Here is a 13,481-nt window from a genome sequence, read left to right as displayed (position 1 = left end):
GTTCGAAATAACAAATGGAGAGAAGACGATTGTGCATCTTATCCAATAGAAATGCAGTAAAGAGGCGGGAGGAGCGCTTGAGCCCGCCACAAAGCCAGGCCGGAGAGCCGTGAAGCGGATGCAGAAGATAAACGGCGCTCAGGAACGGGAAGGAGGCAAAATGGCGGCCGTCGGTGTTGGTGTCGCCGCGGTGAAACTCCTGGTGGGCTCCGAAGTGAGGGTAACGGTGGACCACATCGTCGAAGATGCGTTGGTCGTATCTCTGCGCTTCGAAGAGAAGCTCTTCTCGGGGGTTCTAATGGACATTTCTAGAAGGTACCGAGTCTGAGAGAAAGCTTCCCACCCCGCAAAACAAACGGAAAAAAACCGAGAGGCGGAGGAGGCCTGGACTGCAGCCGGTTACCTGGAGGGCGGGGGCAGGCCATCTGGGACTTCCGCGTAGCCTTAAAAGTGGCGCGCTGTGTCGGCCCCAGCCCGTGTGCAGACGGAGGGAGGGGAGACGGAGCCAGCCGATGGCGGTCTGCGCTTTCTCCGCGCTCCGCTACATCTTAAAGAGCTCCGAAGGCACGCAGGCAGCGCCCGCAGGACGGGCGGAGGGAGAGAGGGGGGCAGCGCGGCCACTACCCAGCCCAGCTCCAACTGTACTGCACGCAGCCCAGCTGCAATTAAACGCATCATCTTTCATCTCAACTTTTTTTTAAATCTCCGAAATGGGAAGGATTACGGTCAAAATCCTTACCATGCCCTCTCAGGGGTTTACTTTGTGGCATCAACTTTTTAAACAGCCAAACATTTTTTATAAGAATTACAGTGCTGGATATTGAATGAAAGGTTGTAACTTTTACTCATAAGCCAGCTTGTGCCTACAAGTCTAAAGAACTATTTGAACGATCTAAATATTTTAAACTTACCACATCATGTTGGGCAGCGTTCCCGTTTACATTAGGTTACTTGAGTGTGAGTGGATGGTAATCTTTGTGTGGGAATGAAATAGAAAATCAAGACATTGTATATCTTAAACCACATCTCCAAGCATAAAATTTATAGTAGGAGCACACAACTAAACATGCTTTAGTTAGCAAGCAACTCAATAGTAATTTTCCAGGTTAGGGAAAATAAGACCATACAAGTGTCTATATAAAATAAACGTGAGTCTCTTAAGATCCTGCTGTTTAGCTGAGAGCTTACGGAATTTTCTGGGGTTCCACAATGCTTCTTGTGTCCATTCTCCGTGTACCATCTTAATTTGATGAGAACAACATTCTCCTAATAGGTGTTCTTTGTTGAAGAGTTTTTGTTGGAATTTATTTAATGAAGATCAGTGTAGATTTTACCCTGGTGAGGAAAAAGCAAAGCCCTGGCATTCTATTCCTTAGTTGCATCTGCCTTAATTTTGAAAGCATTACTGTGCACACCTTTACCAGTAGGAACAATAGGATATTTGTCATCCTGTGGCTTATTAGTGAAATTTACTTTTGTGAAATTGACATGTAAAAAGAATCTGTACTGAGGCTACTGAAATTTAGTCCAGAAAATTTTGTAGCCAACAGCATATGTTCTTATCTGTTTGGGTTATATGACTGTTGCTGCAATAAGATGAAGGACATTTGTCCTGCTTTCCACATCCCCACTTCACACATGAAATTCTTTGTCTCTAAGTGTATTTGTTTTAATAACTCAAATTAAATGTTGAAAATCTTTTCTAAGAACCCATCTGTTCTATTGCCTGAATCTATGTTTGGAGTTTATTTTTGTCACAACTTAAAAACTGATTTTATTAATCATACTGTCAGGGTTACAAGTAGTTTTGAGAACCATTGTGCAAAAGATGCTGTGCCATGGTAATCTAGACTTTTACAATAAAGCATAAAGAAATAGAAATGGCTCCAATCAAGCACCTCAAGAATTCCTTTAGTCAAGAGTCAACTTTGCTTTTGTGCATCATACCAGCAATCAAATGAGTCTTTATGCAGAGAACTTGCTCTAAATTGATTTGTTTAATCAGTGCATGCTAGCTTACCCTTTAGTTGGATCAGTATCAAAATATTCTGACAAAGTGAATAATTTCAATTAAAATCATGTAGCTAAGAGTTTAGGATATTCACCAAAACTATATACTTAAGGAATGAATTTTTACTTCAAATATTCGAACATTTGAATGTGACATTTCTTTGTTTGCTTTGTTCATGTTAATTATTTGTAATGAATGCTCGACTTTCCATTGTCAAGCTTAATTACACAACCATTATAGTTCTGAGCTAGTTTTGAATCCTTTTTTTGGGATTTTGTCCTTTGAATGAAGCTAAAGCTAGCTTTTCCTTTGCTTCTGTCTCTCATGCTCCTCATTGTACTGGAACAGTGAAGGTTTGCAATACTGGACCTTTGTGGACATACCAAAAAAAAACTGTGGGGACAGTGAAGTCCTCTTAACATGTGCCATTTCTTTTAGCAAATGGGAGCGGAATGCTGGAAATAATTGGCTCAATTTGGTTTTAGAACTGGGACAGTATAAAAAAAAAAAGGTAGGCATTGTGGGATAAATTTCCAGGCCAGTAGGTTTTTAAAAAAAATCATTGATTTTAAAAGAAAATTTGGAAAATGTGCTTACGGTCTCAGATAATATCTGGAAATCTTGATTTATCAGTTCAGGTCAAAAACAGTATGTTAATTGAATCTACGGATTAGAATTCTATTAAATAATTAAGTATGGGTTTAATATCTGTTTGTGATGACATTGCATAAACTTGAACGTAGCACAAGAGTTCACTCTTAAGAACATTTCTGTGCAAAAATACCAAAAGCTCCTTGGGGGAAGAGAGAAGAGGCTTTCAGCACAGCATTTTGTAATTTGCTGTCCATGTTATACAGCCTTAAGCACCTTTAAAAGGTAAATCCCATCATCTTGATGAATGATGCCTAAATACAGCTTGAAGATGCATGTGACAAGTAGAGGTATTTTGGGGTGGAGCACAGAAGAGATGGAAAATGTAAGTGTGATGGGAATCGAACTGCATTCACATCTTTCGCAGTAGATTGTAACATAAAAATTTCATTTCTGCACTGAAGGTGAAGAGGGAGCACAATTGCAATTACAGTGGCATCAGTGAGAATAAACAATTTACGAGGTAATCACTGTTGAACAAAGTACTTTTTATGAGAATCTTTACTGGGGACAATTTCTTTATTCCTGGATATTATCCATTTTTGTGGGAAGAATAAGAAAAGCAAAAATTGTATTTAATAGTCTTAAAGTATTTAAACAATAGTCACTGAGACAACATGCAGCTACAACAAGTATGATGAGGAATGTTGGAGTTTATTGCAAGGGGAATAGTGTACTAAAATTAGGGTTGTCTTGCTATAGGTGTACAACATGTAGGAGCAGTCCTGACGTGGTTTTATTGTCTCTCAAAGAAGGGTATAGTTTATGGGAATGTATGGAAGGTTCACCACTTAGATAATGAAATAGTTATCTTGTGGGAATCATTCAGATTGGTGCTTATTTTTTCTGGAGGAGTGATTCTGTTGTAACATTCAAGATCCTTGGGTGGTTAGTTCATGTCATGCTGAGAGGATGCCCTCTTAAGGGGCTGGCATCTCGGTAGTGGTCACTGAAGAATTTTTGTTGTCCTCTCAAATGTCTTGTTAATGTGTGGTATTCTGTACTCCAGAAAGTTACAGTGGTTGACTCATTAAGAATAGTCAAGATTGAGAAATTTGTAGACTTTAGATTTGTATTTTGTGTTAGGGCTCCGTGTGAAAATTTAGTGGCAGCTTTATCTGATGTCTGTAAATAATGATGTACCTACCTTTAATTCAATTACAAATACTCCTGAAGCATTGGGGTCCCTTCCAGGTAAGTAACCATAAAAATAAGCTACCATAGCTTTTGCCAAATGAAAGCTAATTGAAGAAATTCAATAATTCCTCTTTTTTTTGCTGTTGTAAACATCTTAACCATTTTGTTTCAACTGAGAAATTGGAATGATCAAAATTCTTAGGATATGGTTACTTGCAGATGAGGGACTTTATTAAAAGCAGATTTATTTTGTAACAGCAAGGTTGGTGAAAAATATAAATATCTGAATTAAGACTTACACACACTTTGGTGCTATACCTTCAGGTTTGGACCATATGGAATTCCTGTGACTGTACTTCCAAAAAGGGAATACAAGGATAAAGCTGACCTCCTGCAAGTACAGTGTGAATCATTCCAGCAACAGACCCAAAAAATTTCAAAATCTGCATCTATTTGTGATGAAGCACCTCTAGAATCTGCCACACAGGCTGATGTTGCTGAAAGCCTGTGGACTGCAAAATCTGCACCATTATTTTATGAAGGAGCACCTTACCCGCCTCCTTTGTTTATCAGACATACGTATAACCAATCTATACCTCAGCCTCCACCAAGAAGAATTAAGCGACCTAAACGAAAAATCTTCAAAGAAGAGTCTACTTCCATAATGAACTCTATTAAACTTAGACCAAGGCAAGTTTTATGTGACCGCTGCAAAAATAGCATTTCTGCCGATAAAAAGGAGTTGAGAAGGGGTGGCAGTACAAATGATAATTCTCGACAAGAGGACAAAAAAAGGAAAAATGATAGTGTGCCTAATATGTCAAAGAGACTGAAAATGGACCACAAAGTAGAAGCGAAAACTCAATGTGATGGTCAAAAACGCAATACTGTCATTAAAATTACAAATTTATCTCCAGGCAAGGGCAAAGTTGTCAAAATTTCGTCTCAAGTACACAGTTCTAAAGTGCAGTTGAATCCCAAGAAAGTGTTACAGAATAAGAATGTAGATCACACGAAAGCCAGGGAAGTGTTAAAAATGGCCAAAGAGAAAGTTCAAAAGAAACAGCAGCAGGACGTTTCATCTTCTGGCAATTCAATTTCCAAAATTCATTTTACACGGCGCTTTCAAACTACCAACTCTGGTTCACTCCCTCCAAGAATTCGCTTAAAGCCACAGAGATACAGGAATGAAGAAAATGATTCTGCTTACAAGGCTAAACTTGAGAGACTACGCAGCTGCAAGACAGCCTCCAAAACGCCGCCTCGCTGCACCTCCTCCCGCTCAGCAGGTGAGCAGCCTCCTGACAAAGATAGTCCCACAAAAGGGTTGGAACAGTCCACTGATGAGAATAAAGACACCAGGGAAATAAAGTGGCCTTGTGAGCAGGATGAAAAACAGTTGGGGAAAAGGGGCAGCAGAGGCAATATAACTGTTTATATGACCTACAGTCAAAATAAATCAGACTCTTCCACCTTTTCAGTTTGTAGTAGTGATAGCACAGATGATCTAAAATCCTCCAACTCAGAATGTAGCTCTACTGAAACATTTGACTTTCCACCAGGCAGCATGCATGTACCTTGCTCCTCCTCTTCCTCCTCCTCAAAAGAAGAAAAACTCACTAATTCCTTGAAAATGAAAGTCTTTACCAAAAATGTCTCTAAATGTGTGACTCCAGATGGCAAGACCATATGTGTAGGGGACATTGTGTGGGCCAAGATTTACGGCTTCCCCTGGTGGCCTGCCCGCATACTTACCATAACTGTAAGTCGGAAAGATAATGGCTTTTTAGTAAGGCAGGAGGCCAGAATTTCATGGTTTGGGTCCCCAACAACATCTTTCCTGGCTCTTTCACAAGTCTCCCCGTTTTTAGAAAACTTCCAGTTACGGTTTAACAAGAAGAGAAAGGGCCTTTACCGTAAGGCCATCACAGAGGCAGCCAAGGCTGCAAAGCAGCTGACACCTGAGGTGCGGGCCCTGCTGACACAGTTTGAAACATGAAAACATCAAAGAAGGTAGGCAATTCGAGTGCCTGGGGTTCCACTAAATTGATGCCCAAATTTAAAATATGTATGACTAATTGTAGAACTTTAAATTAGGCTTATAGGCCTAATAAGTGCAATTCAACAGCAGTTAGTTTTAGAATAAGGAATGGTGGCTATTATTTGTAATAGTGTACTTCAAAATTGATCAATTTTTATCAGTCCAGCACTGAGGGCAGGAATGTGATAGATAGTAAACTTAATTTAATGAGGAAACCCATTTTTTTCAGGCCTAGTTGTCATGGAAACTTCACACTGGATATGTAAGAGCTTTAACTTTGAGGAAATGTATACTAGCTGTACATGTGTATAATGGGATGTGTTAGTATGTTTTATGTTTGATTTCATTTTTGACATCTTGGGATCCACCAGGAAAAAGCCTGTTTTTAAAACTTGCTACAAAGCTGTCAACCTTTTGAGCTTTGGTATTTGTTACTAATTCTTTTATTAAAAAAAAATCCAGTGCCAAGAATCAATGAATTGTGGTCTTGATATAAATTACTTGGTACATATGTATCTCAGACAACAATTATTTTAGAGCATTTTGCTTTAGAAATAATTATCTCTGCTACTGGTAATACTTTAGAATTTTGTGACTATTTTAGAAACAAACAATATGGTTCATCTTGCAGTATTTTATACTTGCATTTAACCATTACCTTTTATATTATAGGATAAGCAGGTAAACCATCAATCTCTGAAGAAGTTTGAATTCAGTTTATTCAGTCAGTGGCTGAATCATGCATACCAAGAAAAATATAAAAGTATGCTCTGGCCCTATAAAGCAAGTTGAACTTCCTATTCAATTGAATGGGGGGGGGGGTGGAATTCCATTATACTTTTAAGAAATAAACATTTTCCTGGTGTCCAAGCCTATATTCCTTGAGTAGCTCAAAGTTTGACCATTCATTTTCTGGTTGAGAACTTGCTATGCATAAAATTAACTGGATTTCTATTTATAAAGTATTGACTACACATAAAGTAACTGGTGAATTCCAAATGATGTGGAAAAAAATAAGAGATTATTAAAGTTGGTATGCTACCTTTGTGTAATGCACTGGTTCTAGATACAGATTCTTGGGAAATCTATATCAAAGATGAATAAAGTAAATGCTGAAAGGAGTAATCCAAAGTTGTTTATCACTTTAGAGCACAGCAGCTAGGAATAAGATTATTCAGTGTCATTCTTAACGAAATCCACTTTTTGTAGAAAGTTATGTTCACATTCCTACCAACAGCTCTATTGAAGGTTTCTTCTATTTGAGAGTGACAATGCACACAAAGGGAACACCTCCCTCTTCAGGTACACAATGTTAACATCAAGCATCATTGGACATATTTTCTCTCTTAAAATGGCCATGTTTATTGGCCATACTAGTTGTCTTCAATTTCCTTTACAACTTGCATTATCTCTGTAGTGACCAAGATTTAAAAAAACAGCTAAGATACAGACAGAAGGTTTTCCTACATTAGAAGGGACTCAAATCCAGTTTTTATGCAATAATTAAACTACCAGAATTTAAACAAAAGTTCACTGCATAAGTACAAAGTAGACTTATTGCACCAGTCTGATGACATCCCATCCCACATCCAAGCCAGAACAGTATGTGCACTTAGCTCAAGACTTAGCCAATGACTACGCAGGGCTCGTAGAGCAAATACAATTTCATTTTTGCATGCATCTTAAAAAAAAACAGCCATTTGGTCTCACTGCTGGCTACTGCTTAGAAAGTACAAACTGACTTTTAAACTGTGGTTTCTATTTAACAGTACATGCCCCTTGCTTGTGCATCTAATCATTTTAAAATAAAGAATCACTGAAATAAAAGTAAGTGTCCATCATAGCATTGTATAGAAAATGGGGCAGATATTTTGCTAGCCAAGAGATTAGAACCTAGCTGGACTTGGACCATATTGCTTCTTTAATTGTGGTTCTGGGAGCTGTCTATCACTAATCTTGGAGAGCCCAATGCAACAAAGAGCATGGTACTGCCACATCATAATTGGTGGACTGTGCTCCAGGTGTTGTTTGGTGGCTGGTAAGGTTATACCCCAATTTCAGTGTCCTTCACATACACAAACATTTAATTTTAGTCAAAAATTAGATTTACCAACTTATCAAGTAATTTTAAAGCTAACAATTAAAACCATTGACCACATTTAACTTTAATCACAAAATGGTTTACTTAGTGGGATCTTTGAACTGGCATTTCTTCCCATTGATTTCAGTGGGATTGCTGTACTTATGCCAACCTGAAAACTGGACAATCTGCTGCGTTGTTGGATCCAGAGGAAGCTCATTGGCGCTTCACAGATGTCCATAAGCCTGGACCAGACAAGGGTGGAAGGCTATAATTTAGCTTTTATTCAGTTAAATAGATAAGAGCATTTTGAGATTAAGCTCCAAGCCGCTGTCAGTGTGGCATTGGAATATATACACTCAACATGCGAAAGATAAAGGTTAACCATAGCGAGGTCCTGGAAATGTAGGCCATTCCCCCAATCTCTAGAGCAACCTCTTGCCATCACATGCATTGATGAGGAAATTCACTGTTACCTTGGAAGATCAAGCGCAACCTTTGCTTAAAGGGTGTTTGAAGATCAAGACTTCAGACCTAAGAATAAGTCATCTCTCTCCTCCCATCCGTTTCTCAGATCTGGATTACCTACAGCAGATAGCTCAGGTGCTGGAAAATTGTTGGCAAAACCCTGATTCATTTGAATGATAAATGAAACAATGTTGAATGCTCTCACACAAAATGCTAGAGGAGCTCAACAAATCAGGCAATATCTATTGAGGGGAATAAACAGTTGATGTTTCAGGCCAAGACCCTTCATCAGGACTCGAAAGGAACAGGGAAGAAGCCAGAATAAGAGGTGTTCTCTGATAGGCCATCCTCTCTAGTACTGAGAGCCGTAGTTACATTCAGCTCATATTTTTGCATACCCGTTGCCAGACTTCTGAAATAACACTAATGAGTTCTGTCACAGGAGAAGATTACCAGGCAAAGAGAAGAAATAGTTAAGGATGGAATCAAAGCCTCCTTGAAGGAATATATCATTCCCACTGACTACTGGGAATCTCTGACTCATGTCTGTTATGAATAAGAGGAATGAATAGCTCTTGGTAATCTGCGAGCTATGCATCAAGAGCGTGGAGATCCTGCCTAAGCTGCGATTGCCTCAAACTACATGCCTAGACTATATGTCATCCTATATTAACCTTGTTAGCCACTTCAAAACCCACAAGACTGCAGTGGAAGTCATCCTGGATCTATGGGTTTAAAGCTGGCAGATTCAAGTGCAAGATTTTTGGTTTTCCTATAAACTGACAAAAAGACAATTTTATTTTAGGAATACTGAGAGAAAGATGAATTGTGGCCAAGGTTCTGAAGGTAACTATCTTGATCATTGAAATGATGCCTTGGAATCTTTCTCATTCATGTGAGCCGTTTGACTGTTTCCTATTTGACAAATCCAACAGAGCAACATTTCCTCAGTACAGCCAAAACCACCTAGAGTTTTGTGTACAAGTCTCAGTATGGGACTTAAGGTCAACATTTTCTCAGTGCTGCTAACTGACATATGTAAGCAGTAAACTAAGGCAAATGAAACGAGACAGTTTTAGCAGAAATGAATTTTGATTACTTCATTCAAATATGGATGATGAGTAAATTTACTAGAGTTTAAAAAAAAACACGTGGACTAAGATATTAACTGTCCTGTGCTATCACCAGTGGGATTGCACAGGACAGTTAACATCTTCGTCCACGTGTTTTTTTTTTAACTCTAGTAAATTTACTCATTACCTGTATTTGAAGCAAATGAAACGAGACAGTTTTAGGCAGAAATGAATTTTGATTACTTCATTCAAATATGGGTAATGAGTAAATTTACTAAGTAAAATGAATACATTTAGATCAGTTGCAGACAGAAAAAGTGGGCTTTGGATAGTTTATTTATATCAAGTTTATGTAAAATAAAATGGCTGCTACAGAAAAATAAAATGATCTTATTTGGACAACTTGTTAATATGGAACTTGGACAAATCATATTGTTAACCAGATCAGAGGATTGTATCATATCTGCTGGCCAGCAATGCAAAAGGATCAAAATGGTTGTTTTGATCATATAAAGTAGATTGATTTGTATGAAGGAGAATGTGAAGTTACTGCTCCAGCTGTTGAATATATGGCCTGTTAGGAACATATGGAGACATTCCTAAATTTTAATTAAATTTGTATTTTGATGAAAATTATTTTTATATATAATGAGTCACATTTCAAAATTAAAATAAACTTACCAGCCATACTTAAACTATTATAAACTTTGTAGACTTCTATCTCATCCACATTTCCATTCAACTTTTGAGTTTATGCTCAGGTCTGAGTGGATTTTTTTTTAGAAAACTCAAGCTAAAGATTGAAATGCACAGGGTGTTTTACCAGCTTTGACGGAAGTAAAAGTGATCTACATTATTAAAGGCCTAAGTCCAGGACTTGGCTTTTTTCAAGCTTTGTACTGTTTCTATTCAGTTAAATACATCTGTAAATACACTTTTAGTTCTAATTTAAAGTACAGAAGATAGATCAAATCTTCATTTTCAAAAAGCAACCTGAAACTCTGCTCTAGAGCTTATGGAACCTGTGTGCTTTGTGGATTGTTTGGCAAATTCATCTTTTGTCATATGTAGGTGCAGTACCACATGTGGCCTGTAAATAAAAAGTATTGTATTGTTTAAAGATAAAGCCTTAATAAAACATTTGAAGCTTATTTGAGTATCAACATTTCTCTTGCTGAATACTCATGCAAGAAATCTCTTCTAACATTTCTGGTACTCAAGGTTGCCTTTAGCTAGTCTGAAGATGCAGTGATAAGTATCTTGCAATAAGAGTATATAATCTTGATGGGTAAATGAATAAGGCGAGAAGTGCAACAAGCATTAATATTTCTCCGGATAAGCCTACAACTGGACTATAGGCTACTCTTGCAGTCCAACAGGTCACTGCAGCTTCCAATGATTGTTCAGAACTTCAGCTGAGAAAAGCCTGCTGATTATGTACCAGACTAGACTTTGCACAAATACAGCAATTTCACTGGAATTAATAGAAGAAATAAGTTACTGAGGGAAAGTAACATGCTTTTTGTTTAATTAAGCATGTTTTAAATGATATGTGTGCCAGTCTTTTAAAATAAATGACTAATTTTAAATATATGTGCACGATGTGCACATATATACAGTAAAAGGAACAGCTTTGACAGCTGATGAACATGGCATCAGGGTCTCACTGGCATCAATAGCTGCATCTAGGACCATGCTGGAAGTACTAGCAAAGTTTTGAAATTACTTGATGTGCCTAATATGATTGACCATATATAAGGAGAAATGATTAGTTTTTCATATTGCCAGCTAAGCCTTAAAAAAAAAAAATGAGTAGCCATCCTTATTAAGATAGTAGGCTATAGACCTGGGCAGATATATTAAGATCTTGTCATCACAATCCTTGTGCTTTATAAATATTTCTATGCTAATACAATGCAGTGAAGCTCAATTTTTTTCTTCTAACGTTATAAAGCAAATGAAAAGAAAGACCCCTACATTTACTCATCATCTGATAGTTTGTAGTCAATAAAGCACCTGAGGTGTAGTTAAACTGAAGCAAATTTGCAACCATGAGGCTTACACAAATAGAGATGTATGCTGAGTAGGTAAAATTGGATGAGGGATAAGTCTCATACTCCAGAATAGTGGTGGAATCCTCACATAAATATTTCCGTTGTCTCAGTTGCAAGTACTTTAGAAAGAGAAATAATTTTAGCCTAAATTTTGTGCTCAGATTTTTTCAGTTTTCCAACTAAGAATGGATTGTTCTTCAATTGTTTTTTCCTGTTTGTTAAAGCCTGATAACAGAATAAAAATCCCGTATGTAGTCTTGGAGGGACAAGTTTTTACAGATTTTGAGACCATGCAGATTTTAACAGAGTAGCTACTTAGTTAATAATATTAAATATTAAAGTTGCCCCACAAGACTCTTTTAACCTAAAATGAAAAGACCATTTCTCCTTATGCTATGAGGTCAAAACATCAATTAATGTTGTTACTTTTATTTCACCACCTTGATGTAAATTACAGATCATTTTGGGTTAAGACAACTTTCCATCCTCAGTTACTAAATGGTGGAACTGGCACACGTTAATTAAAAACTTATTTGTGCTCCATATTTGTATTGTGCAATTTGTACTAAATTCTACTGCTGCAGTTAAAGTCCATGTCTCAGAGGAAGAACGGTCATAGATCAGTGGTTATACTGTAATTTATAAAAGTGTTAAATTATTTCTGAAAGTTATTCACACAACCTTGCATGCACATCTGCAGGAAGTGACTTCAATGCAGTGATTATGGATCAATTAAATATGAGATGTCTAGCTTTTACTCAGATCTATTTTTTACATTCAAGTGACAGCAAGACCATCTTGTATCATAATTTAATTAACATTCCTGTTATACTTTAACTGGAAATACATTTATATTGTTCGGTTTTAATTCGTATCTTTTCCCTTTTACCTTTTAGCCCGGCGACACTAAGGCTCTGGCTGCTCTTTCCCATGATGTCCACTACACTGCCATTTATTGAGCTGCAACATGCGGCAACCAAACATGCAGCCACCTGATACAACATCTTGTCCAGAGTTCAAATTTTGTGAAGTTCTTCGAGAGGGAGAAAATTTATACAAAAATCATCCATGACTTTTTAGTCATAATTGAAATAAACCTGACACTTGTACTTACTGTACACATTGCTTTCTCACATGGAAAATGGAAGATATTTTAAAAAATTGCAATACTTAATGCATGAGATTTTTCTGACACACACATACAGTATATATGATCCACTTGAAATGCAAGTTCTTTCTTAGAAATTCTTTCCATGTGATGCTCCCTGTTTAAAATGGATGAATCCACCTTTAATGAATCCAGTACTGTAGCCTTTTTTTATATAAATTCTAAGCTTTGGATTTTAATTATGAATTCAGTTTTAGAAATTGTGTCAGGGATTTTTTTTACATGTAGTATTGTACTTGCTCTTCACTGGCTTTTGCTTGGTTGCTTAATATTTAAGCTATGGTCCATATTTTAGTTTTTGTCTTCATATCAAAAGGAGCCCAACATCAATGTTTCACGAACTTGAATACATTTAATTACGTGATTCAGCTTTAAAGTTTGCATAAAATTGAATGTTTTAAGAATGCGGTGTACAACAGTTCAAAGGAATTAAAATTTAGATTGTATTATGATAGACTATTTGTTTCTAATTTCCCTAATGCCAGTGTTTCCTAAATATTCTGATGAGGAAGGTGTCACTCAACCCAGATTATGACACCATTTGACATTGCCAAGCACTGCACCAGTGCCTGATTTACGTAGGGGACATCTGTAACCTTCTCTTGACCATTGCTCCACTACAATCAAGCATAAATTATGAATCACGTTCATAGGTACTTCAAATTTGCTTGTAGCAGTTGAATATTCTGGCATTAAAAATTATCAAGGTTAAAATAGTGAATTTATCATTCTTATGACCATACTGCTAGAAAATAATTCACATTGCATATTTAAATTTCATTGGTACTACTTGTGCTG

General features: G+C 37.1%; 2 protein-coding genes across 4 annotated transcripts in view; one reads left to right on the top strand and one right to left on the bottom strand.

Annotated features, from left to right (window-relative positions):
• LOC140200406 (gastrotropin-like) overlaps positions 1-630 on the bottom strand; it is a 192,784-nt gene extending 192,154 nt beyond the window's left edge. For all 3 annotated transcript variants that reach the window (XM_072263688.1, XM_072263687.1, XM_072263689.1), the window contains exon 1: positions 404-630. The gene's annotated coding sequence lies outside the window, so the exon portion shown is untranslated. The remainder of the gene's footprint in view (positions 1-403) is intronic.
• On the top strand, positions 38-13,132 carry pwwp2a (PWWP domain containing 2A). Its single transcript, XM_072263682.1, has 3 exons — positions 38-315; positions 4,124-5,812; positions 12,412-13,132. The coding sequence occupies exons 1-2, from the start codon at positions 119-121 to the stop codon at positions 5,796-5,798; spliced, it is 1,872 nt and encodes a 623-aa protein (XP_072119783.1). The 5' UTR covers positions 38-118; the 3' UTR covers positions 5,799-5,812; positions 12,412-13,132.
• The last annotated feature ends 349 nt before the right edge of the window (positions 13,133-13,481 follow it).

Source organism: Mobula birostris, chromosome 7 (assembly GCF_030028105.1).
Source record: "Mobula birostris isolate sMobBir1 chromosome 7, sMobBir1.hap1, whole genome shotgun sequence".
NCBI classification, from domain to species: Eukaryota; Metazoa; Chordata; class Chondrichthyes; order Myliobatiformes; family Myliobatidae; genus Mobula; species Mobula birostris.
Note: the sequence above shows the minus strand (reverse complement) of the source record. Positions and strands in the feature narration are given on the sequence as shown.

Bases quoted from the DNA above. Each gene is read 5' to 3' on its own strand.
- pwwp2a (XM_072263682.1), top strand. From the start codon at position 119: ATGCAGAAGATAAACGGCGCTCAGGAACGGGAAGGAGGCAAAATGGCG. The intron at 316-4,123 runs GTACCGAGTCTG...CTATACCTTCAG, and splicing joins CTAATGGACATTTCTAGAAG to GTTTGGACCATATGGAATTC.